The sequence below is a fragment of the Saimiri boliviensis genome, chromosome 15 (genome assembly GCF_048565385.1).
Source record: "Saimiri boliviensis isolate mSaiBol1 chromosome 15, mSaiBol1.pri, whole genome shotgun sequence".
NCBI classification, from domain to species: domain Eukaryota; kingdom Metazoa; phylum Chordata; class Mammalia; order Primates; family Cebidae; genus Saimiri; species Saimiri boliviensis.
In genome coordinates, this window is record NC_133463.1 from 91335074 (window position 1) to 91353873 (window position 18800).

The 18800-nt window shown below is 59.8% G+C and overlaps 2 protein-coding genes across 6 annotated transcripts; one reads left to right on the forward strand and one right to left on the reverse strand.

Moving 5' to 3' along the window:
• Positions 1–339: 339 nt before the first annotated feature.
• On the reverse strand, positions 340–2194 carry CCDC166 (coiled-coil domain containing 166). Its single transcript, XM_039464902.2, has 2 exons — positions 1751–2194; positions 340–1650 (listed from the first exon to the last, which is right to left on the reverse strand). Exons 1-2 carry the CDS (start codon positions 2192–2194, stop codon positions 775–777), a joined length of 1320 nt encoding a protein of 439 aa, XP_039320836.2. The 3' UTR covers positions 340–774.
• A 48-nt stretch (positions 2195–2242) lies between these two features.
• Positions 2243–16991, forward strand: MAPK15 (mitogen-activated protein kinase 15). 5 transcript variants are annotated; one of them, XM_003942061.4, is made up of 14 exons: positions 10971–11135; positions 12325–12423; positions 12676–12705; positions 12836–12926; positions 13446–13576; positions 13664–13827; positions 14003–14142; positions 14872–14929; positions 15317–15475; positions 15589–15697; positions 15823–16027; positions 16143–16267; positions 16346–16474; positions 16641–16991. In XM_003942061.4, exons 1-14 carry the CDS (start codon positions 11070–11072, stop codon positions 16797–16799), a joined length of 1665 nt encoding a protein of 554 aa, XP_003942110.3. In that variant the 5' UTR covers positions 10971–11069; the 3' UTR covers positions 16800–16991. The 5 variants fall into 5 exon arrangements, with proteins under 5 accessions (XP_074243364.1, XP_074243362.1, XP_003942110.3 ...); XM_074387261.1 differs by having other exon boundaries at positions 10966–11135; positions 13446–13827; XM_074387263.1 differs by lacking the exons at positions 10971–11135; positions 12325–12423 and adding an exon at positions 2243–2303 and having other exon boundaries at positions 13446–13827.
• The last annotated feature ends 1809 nt before the right edge of the window (positions 16992–18800 follow it).

The following is an 18800-nucleotide window of genomic DNA, read 5'->3' on the forward strand; positions in this document are numbered from 1 at the left end:
GCCTGTATGTAGCACGTGGCCCTGGAAGGCGGGGACAGCTACAAACACACGGGGCAGGCAACAGAGCTGCGACGAGCGTGTTGGGGGTCCCAGCCCTCCGCAGTCGGCGTCCTGGTTCCCATCGCTCCCGCGGCGTCGTGGGAGAACATCCCTCCGTTCGGGAAACGCACACGAAAGCGCCCAGGGCCACGGGGCCGGCGTCTCCCACCGCATCTCAGACGCTCCGGGAGCAACGCGCACTCGCGGGGATTCACACGGAGCGAATTCACGGGCGGCGGCAGCGGCCGGGCACGCGGACACAGGTCCACGGCGGTCCCTCTGCTGTTTGTCCTTGCGGCTTTCTCTAAGTTGGAAGGTAGGCATCGAAGTGTTTAAGTCACTAAAACCCTGCAGCAGGTCGCACATGCGTTCTCTCCCCTTGGCGCAGGAGAACGAAGCCCACGCTCCTCCCGGGCCTCCCCGTGCGGCCCAGCTGCCGGCTGCTGCTTCACCGCCCGGCCGCGCCCGCGGGTGCCCGGGCTGGCTCTGCGCCCGCCGGCTCGCGGTGGGGGCCCAGAGGACACTCGGAGAAAGCAGGCGCTGAGTTCCCTTGCAGCTTGGAAATTGGACGCACGAACGAGCGGCTCGGTGCCAGCAGGAAGTGCTCGAGGGCGCGTGTGGGCGTCAGAGCGGTCTGGGGGCCACAGCTTTATTGACGACTGCATTACCCCAGTAAGCCTCCTGCGCACGAGGGTCGCGCACACCCGGGCCTCCCGGGCCTCCCTCCCTGCAGGGTCAGGCTCTCCCAGAGGAGGCTTCTGCCGCAACGTCGGCGATCACGCTCTCCTCCGACGGCGGATGGGCAAGGGCAGGATCCCGATCCCACGTCAGGCTGGAGCGAAGCTTGGGGCCAGACTTCGTAGATCGGAGAGTGTCCTGCGAGAACACCCGCAATGAGGACCGCGAAGAGATCCGAGAGCCCTCGAGTGACCGCGCCAGCGACAGGGTCCGGGAGCCCGCGTGTGACGCGGTCAGGGATGGCATCCGGGAGGCCAGCTTTGAAGTGGCCAGCGATGGGACCCTGGAGCCCCTGCTCGACGGCACCAACGAGGGGGCCCGGGAGGCCGCGCGCGACGGGACCGCGGACGGGGCCTGGGAAGCCGCGCGCGACGGGACCAAGGACTGGGTCCGGGAGGCGGTGTCCGAAGGGTCTGTGGGGGCGGCTGAGGAGCCTGGGCGCGAGGTGGGCTGGGAGGAGGCTGGCGGCTGCCAGAGCGGCGGGCCTCCGGGGCCCCTGGGCAGCCAGCCGTGCACACGCGCCAGGTCCCGCGTGTCCTCGTGCTCGCGGTGCAGCTGCTCGCGCTGTTCCAACAGCTGGCGCCGCGTGTCGTGCAGCAGCTGGGTCCGGCGGAGCAGCCGCAGCAGCTCCTGCCGCAGGCGCCAGTTGTCCGCCTTGACGGCCTGCGTGTGCCCAACGAGCGCGCGCGCCGCCTCCCGCTCCGCGCGCCGCGCCAGGGACTGCACGCGCTGACGCGCCTCGCGCTCGAAAGCCGCCTTGTCCTCCAGGAAGCGCCGCTTCACGCGGTGGAGCAGCTGCGTGTGCTCCACGCGCATATGCAGCAGCTCGCGCTCCAGCGCCCGGATCCGGGCCAGCTGCTCCAGCTGCAGCACCTGCGGCGGGGGCGCCGTCAGTCCCCCCTCCCCGGCCCCGGCCCCGGCCCGGCCGTCCGCCCCGCCCCGCCGCACCCGGGCCGCGGGCCGGCGCACTGGCCTTGTAGGGCCGCAGCTCCTCCACCTGCCGCGCCATCTGCGCCGCGCGCGCCTCCATCTCCAGCAGCTGCGCGCGCACCCTGTCCTCGCGCCCGTGGTAGAGCGAGGCCAGCTCCGCCCGCTGCCAGTGGATCTGCGCCAGGTCCACGCGGTTCTGCTCGTCCAGCCGGACGATGGCGTTGGCGCAGCGCTGGGCGCGCGCGCTCACGTAGCTGGCGTAGAGCCGGTTCTCCTCGCGCAGGCGCAGCGCCTCGCGGTCCAGGAAGGCGTTCTCCTGCAGCACCCGGTCCACGCGGGCCTCGCAGGCCTCCAGCTGCTCCGACAGCAGCGCGTATTCGCGCTGCAGGTACTGCGCGCGCTCCGACAGCGGCTGCTCGGCCCCCGCGCCCCCCGCGCCCCCCGGCTGACTCCCCGCGCTGGGCCCGCGCTTTTTCTTGGGCGCCATGGGTTGGTGCCTGGACCTCCCGGACTGGTGAGAGCAGCGACCCTGGCCCCTCCGCCAGCTCAGCCCTTCCTCTTCCGCCCCCTAACTATTCCAGGCGCCAGGCCCAGAGGTGGGAAGCGTCTCAGGGTCACGGGGCTTTCGGGGAGGCAGATCGGGGCTTCGGGTCTCGGGGGCCAGGGCAGCTTTGCCAGCCTTCACTCGGGGACTCCCGCTGGGCCTTCACTGTCCGTCGGGGTGCTCCCAACATTAGTCATGTTGCTGCTCGGCGGCCATGGTCTCTATGGAGACAGAACGTCTCCCACCCCCACCTGGTTACTTGGCGGTGGCCAACTCCTTGGTTCGGCACAACTCCCTCGAGAATGCGCCCCCAGAGATTGCGCCCCCAGAGATAGGGCCTGAGCTGACAAGACGGCTTCAGGCGGACGTCGGAAGTGCCTCTGAGCCTCACAGACCCCAGCAGCGCCCTTCGCCTTTGGTCCACCGTTGGGCCGTCTCCGGGGTTGCCCCCGACTCGAGGCGGAGCTTCGCCGCATTCCCCGCCTTTCCACCTCGCCGGAGTGAAATCTGTGTTGTCAGGAGGGAGCGCTTCCCTGGACCATCGGCCTCTCCAGGGTCCCTTGCTTTCCTTGAGCATTTCGTGATTCCTTCCGTGAGGCCCCCATGGGAACTGGGGTTCCTGAAGCGTGGGGTCCGTTGGGATGCGGAAGAGCGTTTCTCTCTGAGGTTCCTAAGCCCATGAGTGCGGCCCGCGCTCAGCTCATCCGTGGCTCTGCAGCTGGGTAGCTTCCCTTTGCCTTGCGCCCGGATGGCTGGAGGGCACAGGGATCCACCAGGGACCTGGCACTTTCTTTTTTTCTGCTGACTTTGTGGATACGTCATTATTATTGAAACCATCCCTATAAACTTTTTAATCAGGGAAGGGAGGGGAGAAAGGAAAGCTCACTCAGCCAGTGTTCATCCTGAGGCCACCTGCCTTCCAACCCCTTCCTCAGAGCTGTTTGGTGCCTGTGGCCCCAGAATCACACGGACCCTGTCACAAGATTCGCGTTCCCCGTAACTGCTCTGTAGATAACAATCATAGTTGTTATCTACAGCGCAGTTCCGGGGAACACTAAACATTGTAAAAGGTGAAGTTTACTGTTTGACAGGTCCTGAGTACCTGTGAAAGGAGGGACCCAGCTGGTCTGAAGCATCCGCATGAGGAGCTGATGCACCAAGTAATGCCGGGTCCGCATGCTGCTGACTGCACCCTTTTCTCCTGCCCGATTGATGACCCTATTTTACAGCCCCTAACCCTCCACAATCCCCTTAAAAACCCCAGCCCAGAACTCAGGGAGACAGATTTGAGGGTCCCTCCCATCTCCTTGCTCGGTGCCCAGGGATCATGACACTGTTTCTCTGCTGCAGACTCTGCTGTCCCGGTGTATTGGTCGTTACTGCACAGCAGGCATTGCAGCCTGTTGGTCCTGTAGGGTCTGCCTCCGTCTTCACCAGTGATCCCCAGCTCCCATCCTGTTAGATGCCTCAGGAACAGATGCATTCAGCATCCTTTGACACACAGCATAAATGTACCCGTTTTGTGTCCTGACACCATACAGTTGAGTTTCTGCTCCGTTTGTCCACATTTGCTGGGATGTGGGCAAATTTGAGGATCCTTGACTTGTAGCTTTGTCAAAACCACATTTGCACAGAGGTTTGTGGTGGAGACCGTCTTAGGAAGTTGGTTCTAGAACCCTGGTGGCTCACAGACATGGTGGGGCTGGCTCTGATCAGCTCACCTACCTGAAAGGTGCAGCAGGGCCTTTTAAAATTACGAACATGATTGAAGCATTTTACTCCTTGTAAAAAACAAATGTATTTTGTAAGTAAAAGTAAGAGCACACCAACTACCGAACAAGTCAGTCTATTTAGCATTAACATTGTAAAGGGACGTTGACTCATAAACTCCTAAGCTGCATCTGAATGTTGGCTTTAATATATGGGCTTTTAATAGGAGAATGGTGCCTCTCCTGTCACAGAAAATTGGGAAAAGACCACATAGAATCATGAGAAAAATATCACCTGCATCCCGGCAGCAGGGACTCGACTGCAGTGGGTAAGGGGCAGGCTTGTGGGCAGGGACCCTTATCCGCAGCGGGGCCTCTGGCTCCTTGCCATTGTGCCACCCCAGTGCTCTCAGGCCTTGTGTCCCCATTTGACAGACTGAGAAACCGAGGCAGCAACAGGCAGAGGCCCTGCACCGTACATGGAGACAGAATTCACTTCCCGTGACACAGCTCCCACCCTCGGGGGCCTTCCCGTCCCCGTCTGCAGGTGGGGTGCTGGTCTTTGTCCCCCCAGGACCCGCAATCACAACCCCCTCAGAAACAGGCTGGCAAGCTGGAGGAGCCGTGGAAGAAGGCCCTGGCTGCGCCCTGTGAGGCCCTCCCCGCCGTAGGCCCCTTAGGCTGGGCCCGGCTGGGGACCCCGAAGGCTGCAGCACAGGGGCGCCCTGAGTCTGCTCCTGGCTGTGGTTGGGGTCGGGTGCTGGGGCCCCAGTCCTGTTCGTTTCTGTGCCCTGGGCCCAACCCAAGCCTGTCTTCTGCCCCATGTCCGTGGCAGGACTTACCATACCCACCCACTGGGGCTGGCATAGACAAGGGTGTTTGAGGCAAAGACCCTGCTCCCATGGCCAGGTAACTCGGAGCCCATGCCAGATCTACACAAGTCCCTCAGCCTGTCCCCCACGGAAACTCTAGTCCGAGGTCGTGACGTGCATCAGCTCGCACGGTCACTGTTGCCCCAGAGGAAGCGCTCTGCCCTCTGCCTGTCCACAGCACCTCTCCAGGTGTGAGCACGAGGCCCGAGCTAGGTCATTCCTGGTCATCCCTGCCCAGGCCAGCAGGGGACTGGGGTGTGGTCCAGGTGGGCCTTCATGGGGGGTCACCTGCCTCTGACGAAAAGGAAGGTGCCCAGGACTTGGAGCCCTGCACAGGCTTCAACGATGTCACCTCCACTCGGCTCCAGAGACATCCCTGACGCAGCCATCAGGGTGACCAGCTGGGGACATGCCTCCTTGGGGACCCTCATTTCTGAGTCTATGCCTCCAAATGTATGATGTCAGAGACAACCATGTCCATAGCTGGCATATGTCCCCACAGAGGGTTTCAAGTAAGTGACTGGAGTGACCAGGGTGGGTCACCTGGGCTATCTGGGTCTACAGCCCACACCCGCAGTAGGAGAGAGGGGAGGGCCATTTTGGAATCCACCAGGGAGAGGCTGTGTATGAGATGGGATGGGTGGTGGGCCATGGCTGTGACGCAGTAGGGGACAGGGCAGGGATACCCTCTCAGACTGATACTCAGAGGTAACGTAGGGTCTTGGCCCACACCGTGGCACACAGTGCTGCCTCATAGGAGAGGGTGGGGTCCATGCATGGGGACCGTGACCGCTGGGAGCTGGGAGACAAGGGAGTTTAGTTTCCTGGATGACAGGAGGCTGGGGGTGGGTGAAGCAGGAGGCTCCAGACACACCGGCGGGGTCTGTGATCCGGACCCCACCCTGTGACTCTGGGCCTCCTGGATGATGACTTTCCCCCAGACCTCACCCATGATTTCCCCATGGATTGATTAAAAATTCAATACAAGGTCCAGGTCAACAATGCACCCAAAATAAAGCTGAAAGTTAGAACTTCATGCAACAAAACTTACTGTGACTTAGGCCGGGCGTGGTGGCTCATGCCTGTAATCCAGCACTTTGGGAGGCAGGTGGATCACATGAGGTCAGGAGTTCGAGGCCAGCCTGGCCAACATGGTAAAACCCCGTCTCTACTGAAAACACAAAAATTAGCAGGGTGTGATGGTGAGTGCTTGTCATCCCAGCTCCCTGGGAGGGTGAGGCAGGAATATGCTTGAACCTGGGAGGCAGAGGTAGCAGTGAGCTGAGATCGAGCCATTGCCCTCCAGCCTGAGTGACAAAGCAGGACTTCGTGTCAGGAAGTAAATAAAAACTTACTGTGATTTAATAATAAAACTATTGACAAAATTATATCGGCAAGAATATTTGTACAAGGGAAAGTTAGACTTGGTAGAAATAGTGGCCCCAACAGAAACTACATAATAACAAGATTTAAAAAATCCAGCTAGGCTGAGCACAGTGGCTCATGCCTGTAATCCCAACACTTTGGGAGGCTGAGGTGGGCGGATCACCTGGGGTCAGCAGTGAGCCAGGATCGCACCACTGCACTCTAGCCTGGGCAACACAGCGAGACTGTCTCAAAGAACGTCACCAGCCCCCACCCAACTAATGGACAAATCAAATGTCTACTGGAAAGTGTGTCTGGCAAAGGATAAACCCAGGTGAAAACAACTACAGCAAAATGAAAAAGGGAAACAGAAGTTGGAAATGGTTTAATTTTGCCAAGTAGAAAACTGATTTAATAATTCAGTGTAGTGAAGTGCACTCTAAAGAATTTTTTTCTGCACCAGGCGAGGTGGCTCACACCTGTTATCCCAGCACTTTGGGAGGCCAAGGTGGGTGGATCATGAGGTCAGGAGTTCAAGACCAGCCTGTCCAATATGGTGAAACCCTGTCTCTACTAAAAATACAAAAAATTAGCTGTGCGTGGTGGCTTGCCCCTGTAGTCTCAGCTGCTCGGGAGACTGAGGCAGGAGAATTGCTTGAACCTGGGAGGTGAAGGTTGCAGTGAGCTGAGATCAGGCCACTGCACTCCAACCTGGGCGACAGAGCTAGACTCTGTCTCAAAAAACCAAAAAATGCTTTTTTGCTAAAAATTCACTGGTGTTGGTATAATTCTACGTACGAGTCCCATTCTCAGGGCAGAATGTCAGGGTCGGGACTTCCTCTCCTTGGGGTTCCTCAGGGAAGGTGAAGAATGGGGGCACTGGCCTGCCAGTCCTGACCACTGTTGGTGTTGGGGGCCAGCTGGGCTTCCTTGCTGCCCCTGGCAGCTGCATCCCAGCCAACCTGAGCTGTCCTGCAGTCCCTTAAGAACTGGCTCTTCTCCATCGGTTCTGCGAAGGCTCCTGCCTTGCTTTGGGGACATGCCCCATATTTTGATACGTTATGATTTTGTTATCTTTCAGTACAAAATAGTTTCTAGTTTACCTTATGATTTCTTTGACTTACTGTTTATTTGGAAGTGTGTTGTTTAATCTTGAAATCTTTGGGGATTTTCTAAATGTCTTTCTGTTATTTATTTTGAATCCAGTTTTGTGGGATCAGAGAACATGATTTATATTATTTCAATTCTTTTTTTTTTTTTTTCTTCGAGACAGAGTCTTGCTCAGTCGCCCAGGCTGGAGTGCAGTGGCACGATGTCAGCTCACTGCTACCTCCACCTCCCGGGTTCAAGTGATTCTCCTGCCTCAGCCTCCTGTGTAGCTGGGATGACAGGCTCGCACCACCATGCCTGGCTAATTTTTCTATTCTTCATATAGACGAGGTTTCACCATGTTGGCCAGGCTGGTCTCAAACTCTTTTTTTTTTTTTTTTTTTTTTGAGACGGAGTTTCGCTCTTGTGACCCAGGCTGGAGTACAATGGCGCGATCTCGGCTCACCGCAACCTCCTCCTCCTGGGTTCAGGCAATTCTCCTGCCTCAGCCTCCTGAGTAGCTGGGATTACGGGCACGCGCCACCATGCCCAGCTAATTTTTTGTATTTTTTTAAGTAGAGACGGGGTTTCACCATGTTGACCAGGATGGTCTCAATCCGTTGACCTCGTGATCCACCCGCCTCAGCCTCCCAAAGTGCTGGGATTACAGGCGTGAGCCACCGCACCCGGCCTGGTCTCAAACTTGTGATCTGCTCACATCAGCCTCCCAAAGTGCTGGGATTACAGGTGTGAGCCACTGCACCTGGCCCAGATTTTAATTATTTTACATTTGTTAAGCCTTGTTTTATGGTACTTTGAATATGGTTTATCTTGGTGAATGTTTCATACACACTTGAAAAGAAGGCGTCCACCATCAGTGGATGCCTCATCTTCAGAGTGCCAGTGGTCACCCTGGGTGATAACACTGTTCAGGTCCACTGCATATTTATTTTCTGTTGTAGCAGTTACTGGCAGAGGAGTGTTAAAGTCTCCACCTGTAATTGTGGGTTTGATTATTTCTCCTTTCAGTTATGTCAGGCTTGCTTTACATATCTTAAGGCTTTGTAATCAGGTGCATACACCCTTAGAATTATAGTATCTTCTTGATAAATGAAACTTTTATCCTAACAAACTATTCTTTATCTCTGATAATATCCCATGCCCTGGCACCTATTTTGTCAGATATTAATATAACTACTAAAGCTTTCTTACGATTAGTGTTTGCATAGTATATATTTTTCCATCCTTTTAACTATGACTTTGTAGTTAAAGTGCATTACTGCCTGGGCAATATAGAAAACCATTTTTTTTTTTTTCATAGAGTCTCACTGTATCACCCCGGCTAGAGTGCAGTGGCACAGTCTCAATTCACTGTAACCTCCACCTCCCGGGTTCAAGCGGTTTTCATGCCTCAGCATCTTAAGTAGCTGGAATTACAGGTGCTCATCACCACACCCAGGTGATTTTTGTGTTTTTGGTAGAGACAGGTTTTCGCCATGTTGTCCAGGCTGGTCTCAAACTCATGATCTGAAGTGATTCACCCACCTCAGCCTCTCAAAGTGCTAGGATTACAGGCATGAGCCACCATACCTGGACTCTACAAAAAATTAAAAATTAGCCGACGATGGTGGCCTGCACCTGTAGTACCAGCTACTCAAGAGGCTGAAGTGGGAAGATCATTTGAGCCCAGGAGGCAGAGGTTGCAGTGAGCCGAGATCACACCACTGCACTCCAGCCTGGGTGACAGAGCTAGACCCTGTCTCAAAAAATTAATAGTGATAGTAATAAGGTGCATTTCCTGTATAGTTGTATAACATGTGACTAATATATGTATTACGTTTATAATGTTTTTGTTTGAGACGGAGTTTTGCTCCTGTTGCCCAGGCTGGAGTGCAGTGGCACCATTTCAGCTCCCTACAACCTCCACTTCCTGGGTTCAAGCGATTCTCCTGCCTCAGCCTCCCAAGTAGCTGAGATTACGGGCATACGCCACCATGCCCAGCTAATTTTTATATTTTTAGTAGAGGCAGGGTTTTGCCATGTTGGGCTGGCTGGTCTCAAACTCTTGACCTCAAGTGATTCACCTGCTTGAGCCTCCCAAACTGCTAGGATTACAGGTATGAGCCACTGCGCCTGGCCTATAATTTTATAAACATGATTTTTATAACATAATTTTGTATAATTAAGGCACATTTGTGTATTTTAATATTTTAAAATAACGGTATAATACTCTGCCTTTTAATTGAAGTATTTAGATCATTTATATATAATGTAATAATTTAAATGTTAAAATTTTAAGCTGGCCATCTAACTATTTGTTTTCTTTTTTCTTTTTCTTTCCTTTTTTTTTTTTTTTGAGATGGAGTCTTGCTGTGACTCAGGCTGGAATGCAGTGGCGCAATCTCGGCTCACTGCAACCGCCACCTCCTGATTTCAAGTGATTCCCCTGCCTCAGCCTTCCCAGTAGCTGGGACTACAGGTGCCTGCCGCCACGCCCGGCTAATTTTTTGTATTTTTAGTAGAGACAGGGTTTCACCATGTTGGCTAGGCTGGTCTTGAACTCCTGAGCTGAGGTGATCAGTCCGCCTCAGCTTCCCAAAGTGATGGGATTACAGGCGTGAGCCACTGTGCCCGGGCCAAATAATATTATACTATTAATATTGTATATATATCGTAAGAACCTTACAATATGTGTTCTCACATGTTATTTTGTAATAGTGTAAATGTATATTTCCATTATCCCCTTTCCCTTTTTGCTATTGGTGTCATGCATTTTACTTCTGTAAGTTCTAGAGGCCACAATAGATTGTCATTATTTCTTCTCTAGTCAACTGGGCTGGGCGTGGTTCTGCGAGGAGGTGGGCCGGGTGCACTGAGGGGCGGGGCCAGGGCCTGCGGGGGAGGTGGGCCGGGTGCACTGAGGGGCGGGGCCGGGGCCTGCGGGGAGGTGGGCGGGGTTGCTGAGGGGCGGGGCCGGGGCCTGCGGGGAGGTGGGCGGGGTTGCTGGGGGGCGGGGCCGGGGCCTGCGGGGGAGGTGGGCGGGGTTACTGAGGGGCGGAGCCGGGGCCTGTGTGGGAGGTGGGCGGGGTTGCTGAGGGGCGGAGCCGGGGCCTGCGGGGGAGGTGGGCGGGGTTGCTGGGGGGCGGGGCCGGGGCCTGCGGGGGAGGTGGGCGGGGTTACTGAGGGGCGGAGCCGGGGCCTGCGGGGAGGTGGGCGGGGTTGCTGGGGGCGGGGCCGGGGCCTGCGGGGGAGGTGGGCGGGGTTGCTGAGGGGCGAAGACGGGGCCTGCTGGGAGGTGGGCGGGGTTGCTGAGGGGCGGAGCCGGGGCCTGTGTGGGAGGTGGGCGGGGTTGCTGGGGGCGGGGCCGGGGCCTGCGGGGGAGGTGGGCGGGGTTGCTGAGGGGCGGGGCCGGGGCCTGTGTGGGAGGTGGGCGGGGTTGCTGGGGGGCGGGGCTGGGGCCTGCAGGGGAGGGGGTGGGCGGGACGTACCAAGGGGCGGGGCCGCGGTCTGTGGGGAGGCGGGCGGTGTGCACTATGGGGCGGGGCCAGGGCCTGTGGGGCGGGCGTGGGAGGTGCGGGGAGTTGGATGCGGACGTGGTGGGTAGGGGCGCACTGTGGGGAGGAGCCGGGGTTTGCAGGGGACAGGTGGGCGGGGCACGCCAAGGGGCGGGCCGAGGCCTGCTAGGAGGTGGGCGGGGCACACCGAGGGACGGGGCCGGGCGAGCGTCCGTCGGTTCCCACGGCAACCGACTCAACAGTACGGCCAGCTGGTGTCCTGGCCGCCATGTGCGCCCCAGTGGACCCTCGTGTTGCCCGGCGATACCTGCTCAGGCGGCGGCTTGGGAAGGGGGTGAGTGCCCGGGGACGCGCTTGCCCTCCGAGGGGCGCCCCTGCGGAGAGAATACCTGCGGGGGATGGTTGGTCCCCTCCGAGGCCTGTTCCGTCACACACTGGCGTCCTGCCTCCTCCTTAGGCGGAGGGGTGGTTTGGAGCCCCTTCGTGCCTCAGTTTCCTTATGGGGTAACACGACCCTGACTTCCAGGATCCCGGCTCCTGGTGGCAGGTGACAGCCAGGCCCCCCAGCAGCCTCAAGCAGAGGGATCCTGGCGCCCCACTTCCCATGTGCCTACAGTCGCCCGTTTCCTGGGTGCACAGGACTCTGGGGAGGCTGGGCCCGTGCCTCAGTCAGAGAGGGAGGGCAGACCCCAGGCTCAGGAGCGCAGGGGTGAGGCCCAAGAAGGGCCTGTGCGGGTGTGGGGTGGGTGCAGAGTAAAGGTCAGAGCCAAGTGTATCTGTGTGCCTGAGTGAGCAGGTGAGCCTGTGTGTGTGGGGAGAGTGCCATGGGGAGGGGAGGAAGGTCCTTCCGGGCAGTGCAGACAGCAGGCCTGTGTGCCACTGGGTAAGAGATGGAGAGATGAGTGGTCAGGGGTCCAACCGTGTGGGGGCTTCGGGGAATTTCCAGGACTTTGGTTTTCACTGTTGCTGACGCCAGGAGCTGTAGCAGCTGCTGGTGGCACTTTATAAGGCCTACCCTGCCCCTGTGTTGAGAACCCACTGTTGGCATGCAAGGGAGTAGCAGACGGAGATTCCTTAAGTGATCAATGCAGCCACCCAGTGAGAGATGCCAGAGGCTGGGACAAGGGTCGGGGCAGCGGAGATGGTGGCAGGGGCTAGATTCTGGAGGAATCTGAAGGTCGGGCCAACGGGACTAGGGGCTGGATGGGTGTGAGAGAGCGGGAGGGAGAGTGCCTGGGCAGCTGGAAGGATGGTAGAGCCATCCCGAGCTTCATTTCCTGCCCAGATGCTCCCTTCTGTGGCCTCCTTTTCTCCAGGGCCTCGCCAGCTCTCACCCTCGCCTCTGCCTCCTAACTCTGGAAGATGTCAGAGTCTAGGGTGGTCTGCAGTGGTGAAGCCCACACTCCCATCCCCTCTGGGGACCCGGAATGGGAAGGAGGAGCCTCATGTGTGCAGGGGCAGTCTGGATGGGCAGGGGATGGTGGGGTAAGGGGCTGGCCCTGTGTGATGGCACTCCTTCCCAGGCCTATGGCATTGTGTGGAAGGCAGTGGACCGGAGAACAGGTGAGGTCGTGGCCATCAAGAAAATCTTTGATGCTTTTAGGGATAAGACAGACGCCCAGGTGAGTGTGTGGGGAGAAGTGTGGGACAGGATGGGGGCTGGGAGCGGCAGCCCCTTGCCCCGGTGCCTGGAGTCAGGTGGGGGCTGGGAGCCGGTCACAGCAGATGTTATGGCTTGTCTCGGAACACTGCCGCCTCTGGCTCGCCGGCTGGTGGGTGTTGGGTGATGGACATCAGCTCCTTTGGGTCCTCTCAGGACACGGGGCTTCCTTCTTGCTCCACCCGCCCACACACCTGTGTTTCTGTCTCTTCAGAGAACATTCCGGGAAATCACACTCCTCCAGGTGAGTAGCCTGGGCCCTGCAGCCCAGTCCCCTTCCCCAGGAACAGACCTCTCCAGACAGGAGAGGAGCGGGTTTCTCGGCCCCCAGAGGCAATCCCTGGTCTTCCAGCCGCCGCCGACTCTCTCCCCAGGAGTTTGGGGAGCATCCCAACATCATCAGCCTCCTTGATGTGATCCGGGCGGAGAACGACAGGGACATTTACCTGGTGTTTGAGTGTATGGGTGAGTGAGGCTTCGGCCAGTGCCCCGGCCCCACCTCTGGCCTATCCTCACTCCCTCTGCGGCCGCCCCACAGTGGCTTGCTCCCTCGCTGTGTACCCTGGACTTAGGGACAGACAGCTGGCCGGTGTCAGCCTCCAGAGCCAGCAGCGACCCAGGCTCCCACCTGCCCCAGGCTCCTGCTCCCACCAGTCTGCAGCTGCGTTCTTTTTCTTCTCGTTTTATGAAACAAATGCAATAGGAAATAAAGTGTTTTTTATTTTAGAATAAAAAATAAAAAAATTTAATAATAAAAAATTAAAATTTTTTATTTTATTTTTTAAATAAAAGAATAAAATTGGCACAGTTGCAGACCGTACCACTGTGCCCACAGTCTGTGCGCAGGATGGAGTGGGGCGGGCAGGCCGTGGGCTGGTTCAGAGTGAGACAGACCTGCCAGGTGCCCCTCTCCCACTCCCCCAGGGTGCCACCCCCACCCCCTCCCCCGCTCCCCCCAGACTGGAGTGTGCACCCTCTCCCCAGACACGGACCTGAACGCAGTCATCCGGAAGGGCGGGCTGCTGCAGGATGTCCACGTGCGCTCCATCTTCTGCCAGCTCCTGCGGGCCACCCGGTTCCTCCACTCGGGGCACATCGTGCACCGGGACCAGAAGGTGCAGCACCCACAGCGCCAGAGTCCGGCCCCGGGCCCCACCCGGCCCCACCCGGCCCCAGGGCCTCAGCCCGCCTCCTCTCTGCAGCCGTCCAATGTGCTTCTGGACACCAACTGCGCTGTGAGGCTGTGCGACTTCGGCCTGGCCCGCCCCCTCAGCGACCCCCCCGAGGGGCCTGAGGGCCGGGCCTTGACAGAGTATGTGGCCACACGCTGGTACCGGGCTCCGGAGGTGCTGCTGTCGTCACACCGGTAGCAGTGAGACACCCCCAACCCACCCTCTACCTCCTTGCAGGGGCCCCCAGGGCTGCCCTCCTGCCCAGCCAGAGCTCCCAGGCCACGAGTGTTCTCTCACTCACCCTCCCAGCAACTCCATCCCCACCTCTGCCCCTAGGTCCCTCCATGCCCACACCCCTTCCTGCCCCAGGTACACCCTTGGGGTGGACATGTGGAGTCTGGGCTGTATCTTGGCGGAGATGCTTCGGGGGAAGCCCCTGTTCCCGGGCACGTCCACCCTCCACCAGCTGGAGCTGATCCTGGAGACCATCCCACCGCCCTCCGAGGAGGGTGAGCCAGGCCGCTGGGGTTGGGCACCGGGAAGCTTCAGGTCAGACAGCACAGGTGTGGGGAGACAGCAGCTGACAGGCCAGGACTGTGCTGGGAGGAGGGACAGCGACAGCGACAGGATCCAGAGGGTAGGACAGGAGCCCCAGGAAGACTAACTGGTGATGGAGGCCCAGGAGCAGCTGCTGGGGGCGGATGTGGGCAGGCAGCACCTGGCATAGGCGCCATGCGAGCCCAGCAGTGGGCATGAAGGGGCCGGCAGGCTGGACAAGGTCCCCAAGGGATCGGGGTGGCAGGGGCAGAGTCCGTCACTGTGCTGGGAGCTGGAGTGTGCACAGAAAGCTGGCAGGAGAGATTCGGGTGCTGAGGGAAGAGGCGGAGGAAGGCGGTGGTAGGGGTGGGGCCATGGGGGTCACTCTTGAGGGTGGGGGCAAGAGGGAGCTGTACCAGCAAGCGCACCCGCTTGTCTGGGTGGAGCCTCCTGGTCCGTAGAGGTGGGTGCCAGTGTCCATCTATGTGAGCACTCCCCAGGGCCAGGTGCAGGTGTGTGGAGTGGGGGTCATGTGGGGTGCTTCTGAGCACAGGCTGGGGGCCGCCCTGGTGATGGGGTGTTTGAGCCCTGCCAGACAGTGGCTGTGCTCCCCGGGGTTGGAAGACATGGCTGGCCCCAGATGCGGGAGCTGCCCCAGCCTGCCAGGCCTGCCTGGGTCATACCACCTTCTGCTGCCCCAGACCTCCTGGCTCTCGGCCCGGGCTGCCGTGCCTCTGTGCTGCGCCACCTGGGGTCCCGGTGAGTGGGGGCGCTTTGGTGAGGGTGAGAGGGTGGCTCGTCCTGAGGGAGCAGGGCCGCCTTCCTGCAGGTTACTGCGGCCAGTTCGTACCAGCTCAGATCCCGCCTGTTTTCGAGCTGGTCGTTCCAAACCCAGCAACTGTTGGCTGCTTTGAGAGCAGGAGCCACTGGTGCTCCTAGAGGGTGGCCCTGAGGAGCTGTGTCAGGGCGTGGAGAGGAGGCCACCCAGGGACCGCAGGGGTCTCTGCACGCTGCAGGGCCCAGACTGCCTGCAGGTCAGGCGTGGGGACATCCACCCAGAAGGACACCAGGGTGGGGCCGGGTATGGAAGCCGAGCCCCGGCCGTGAACATGGATCTGAGGAGGGCTCTTGGGTGGGTCCCTGGAGACCACACGCAGCAGCCCGCGGGCTACGGCGGACACTGGACGCCCTCCTGCCGCCAGACACCTCCCCAGAGGCCTTGGACCTCCTCAGACGACTCCTGGTGTTCGCCCCGGACAAGCGGTTAAGCGCATCCCAGGCACTGCAGCACCCCTACGTGCGGAGGTGGGAGTGGAAGACGGTCCCCCAGGTGCGGGGGTGGGGGCCGGGCCCTGCGATGACAGCCTCAGGGGCTGGCTTGACCCGAGCCCTGGCCCCACCTCTCCGGCTCCCTGCAGATTCCACTGCTCCAGCGACGACGAGTGGGCACGAAAGGCAGCTGTGCGGCTCCGGGGGCACGAAGGGGTCCAGCTCTCCGCGCCTGAGTACCGCAGCCGTATCTACCAGGTGCTCCGGCCCGTGACCCCCGTCATCCCCGGTCTACCTGCACCCTGGAGGCCACCTCCTATGTCAGAGACCCCCAAACGCCCCATGGGCAGGCTGTGACCTCTGAGCACCCTCCTGTCCCGCAGATGATCCTGGAGCACGGAGGCGGCGGCTGCACCTCAAGAGAGAAGGGCCTGGAGAGCGTCGCCCCAGGGGCGGAGCCCAGGGCCTCCCCATCCCAGGCACACCTGTGCAAGCCCAGAGCCAACCCTCAGCTGTCTTCAGGGACACCTGGGCAGGGCCCCAGAGCCAGGCCTCAGAGTGGCCCGGGCCACGACCCCCCAGAGCACGGTGTGTGACCTTTGCTGGCCACCCACAAGGAGCGTGGCCCGGGCTTCCTCCTGTGGCTGCCAACTGTGTGCAGCACCCGGCTCCTGACCCTGGGTTTGACCTTCTGACCCTACAGAGTCCCCCCGTGTAGCCGAGAACATTCCCAGGCAGAACTCTGCTCCCCTGCTCCAAGCTGCACCCCTAGGGAAGGGGGAAAGGCCCCCTGGGGCAAAGGCAGAGCCCCGCTTGGCACTCTCCCTGGTAAGTTATAGTGAGCTGGGCACAGGAGGGACCCTCTCTCTTTGCCTCTCAGTGACCCTGTAACGTGCCTCTTCCCAGGTGAAGCCAAGCGAGAGGGGAGCAGCGTCCTCCCTGACCTCACAGTCTGTGGCTCAGGTGGCCAACCAGGCCCTGATCCGGGGTGACCGGAACCGGGGCGGTGGGGTGAGCGTGGCCGGTGCCCAACAGGTGAGCCCAGCCCCAGTCTGCCCCTTCCCCCATCCTCCTCTTCCCCTCCTTCCCCATCCTTCCCGTTGCCCCTCCGCTGTCCAGTTCGAATCCCTCGAGGTCAAGGCCTTCCCTCCACTGCACCCCCTCGGACACCTCCCCTTATGTGACTCTCAACTGCATGCAGGTCCCTCCCCGGCCCGGCCGGAGGATGTTCCGCACCTCTGCCTCGCAGGGGGCTCAGGGGGCCGCCAGGGCTTTGCTTGGAGGCTACTCTCAAGCCTACGGGACTGTCTGCCACTCGGCACTGGGCCACCTGCCCCTGCTAGAGGGGCACCGCGTGTGAGCCACCCTGCTCCCTTCATCTGACCCTGTCCCTGGCCCAGCACCTTTCCCAGACCCTCCCCAGTCTCCTGCACCCCTTGGCCCTCCCTGCTTTGCCTGGCCACATTGAAGTTCTAGGGAGCTTGCCTGGGGGAGATGACGGCCCTGCCCCAGCCCCAGTGACTTCCTCCAATAAACTCATGTCTGCCCCCAACCTAAGCAGCCATCGTTCCTCCACTCCCCTCTGAGGCCATAGCACCTGCTAGCCGGGGGCCCCAACCCCTTTCCTGGAGCGTCCCCTCCTCTGAGGACCCCACCGCCCACTCCACATCCTGCAGTGAGCTTTTTCCTCTAGATTTGCCTGGGCAGCTTCCTGTCCTTTGTCCCTTATCTCCCTACTTGCTGTGGCTTCAGGGTCCAGGCTGCCCCCCAGGGTGGACCTGTGGGATGGTCACCCCATGGCCATCTTTGTGACTCTGAGCCAGAGGAGAGGAGTCAGCCCCACCCCTCCTGCACTGGCAGCCCGCGCCCCCACCCCGCCCCTGTGCAGCCACTGCGCCTGATCTGTCTCCAGGTCTCCGCAGGTGAGGGTGGGTGTGGGGTCAGGGTTACCTCCTCTGCTCACCCACTGGCAAAACCCCTGGCGTGAGTTCAGGCCAGGGCTGTGCAGGGCTGCAGAGATCAAAGGGCCCTGTGGGCACAGAGCTGTGTCCTAGGGTGCCAGGTGTCCCCAGCTGCACCTGCCCCTGAACTGGGGCTGGAACGCGGGCAGCTGGGAAGCTCACAGGGAGGAGCTCGGTCTGAAGGGCGAGGCCTGTGCTATTGGCGGGGGGTTGGGCTCCGGGCTCACTGTCCGGGAAGCTCACAGGGAGGAGCTCCGTCTGCAGGGCGAGGCCTGTGCTGTGGCTGGGGCTGGGCTGCCGGGAGCAGGGGCTCTGCGGGCTTGTGGAAGCAACTGTCACCATGGGAAAGGGCGAGGAAGGACAAGGTGTGAGCAGGAGAGCTGAGCAGAGGGCGGGAGCTGGCGCTGCCCTGGTGCTGGGCCAGGCACCTACAGGAGACTCAAAAAGGGAGGCTGGGCTTGAGAGAAGGTTGGAGGAGGTGGATGAGGGAGCGGGAGGGCCCGAGGAGGTGGTGAGCCAGTCAGAGACCCTGCCACGGGCTTGTCTCCTGAAGGGTCTGCCCAGTGGTCTGCTTGCTGAACTTCACAAGCCCAAGGCACAGCCCCAGGGTGCTCAACAAGCAGGACACAGACGTCAGGGGGCTGCAGGGCTGGAGGCTTGGCCTCAAGCTAGGCAGTGTGTGGTGGGGTTGCTGAGTGGGGAAGCACAGGTGGCATCGGGGACAGGGACAGGAGAGCACGTACAGCGTGAAGTCCGAGGCGCCGAGGTGGACCTTGGAGTGAAGCTGGGGGGTCTTTAGTTTCCCCCACAGGGATGGGAGGTGAGTCCACAGGAGAAACCCAAGAGGCCACATGGTTAGAGGCTGCAGGGCAGAACTGGGCGATTATGCACACAGGGAACATGCTGGAATATTTTGTGGGTTGTGTTTGATTAACACCGAAATGTGCCCCATCCTGGTTTAGAAGATGTGGAGGGTGCAGGCAGCAGGCTCCGAAGGCCCCAGCAGGGCGGCCAGCCTCTGGCCTCTCCATGGGCTCCACTTTGAGAGTCTGTCCATTCAGCCACACCCCAGGCAGCACCAAGCCAAACGTGCCCACAAGAGACGCTCAGGTGCACCCGCTCCAGGCACCTTTTCCACCTGGCCAGAAGCCCCTGCTGCCGTCCCTGCTTGGGCGGTGTGGCTTTGGTAACCAGCTGGCCGGGGCTGTCCAGCAGTGACAGCGGGGCCCCTTCCCTTCCTCTCCCAGCTGCTGGAGTCAGAACTGCTGCCTCTGGCGGCCTCGTTTCTTAAGTCAGTTACCTCTTAGGATGTATTACACTAAAAAAATTTTTTGAAAAGAAATAGCAGATCCAGGTGGTGTCGATGCAGTTAAAAAAGAAACAGAATACAGAAACACTAA

What these genes read in the sequence shown, in the direction of transcription:
- CCDC166 (XM_039464902.2), bottom strand. Translation starts at nt 2,194, where the DNA reads ATGGCGCCCAAGAAAAAGCGCGGGCCCAGCGCGGGGAGTCAGCCGGGG. An exon ending in AGGAGCTGCGGCCCTACAAG is followed by an intron (nt 1,651 to 1,750) that starts GCCAGTGCGCCG and finishes CCCCCGCCGCAG; the next exon opens with GTGCTGCAGCTGGAGCAGCT.
- MAPK15 (XM_074387260.1), top strand. Translation starts at nt 12,527, where the DNA reads ATGTTATGGCTTGTCTCGGAACACTGCCGCCTCTGGCTCGCCGGCTGG. An exon ending in CCCGCTTGGCACTCTCCCTG is followed by an intron (nt 16,268 to 16,345) that starts GTAAGTTATAGT and finishes GCCTCTTCCCAG; the next exon opens with GTGAAGCCAAGCGAGAGGGG. An exon ending in GCGTGGCCGGTGCCCAACAG is followed by an intron (nt 16,475 to 16,640) that starts GTGAGCCCAGCC and finishes AACTGCATGCAG; the next exon opens with GTCCCTCCCCGGCCCGGCCG.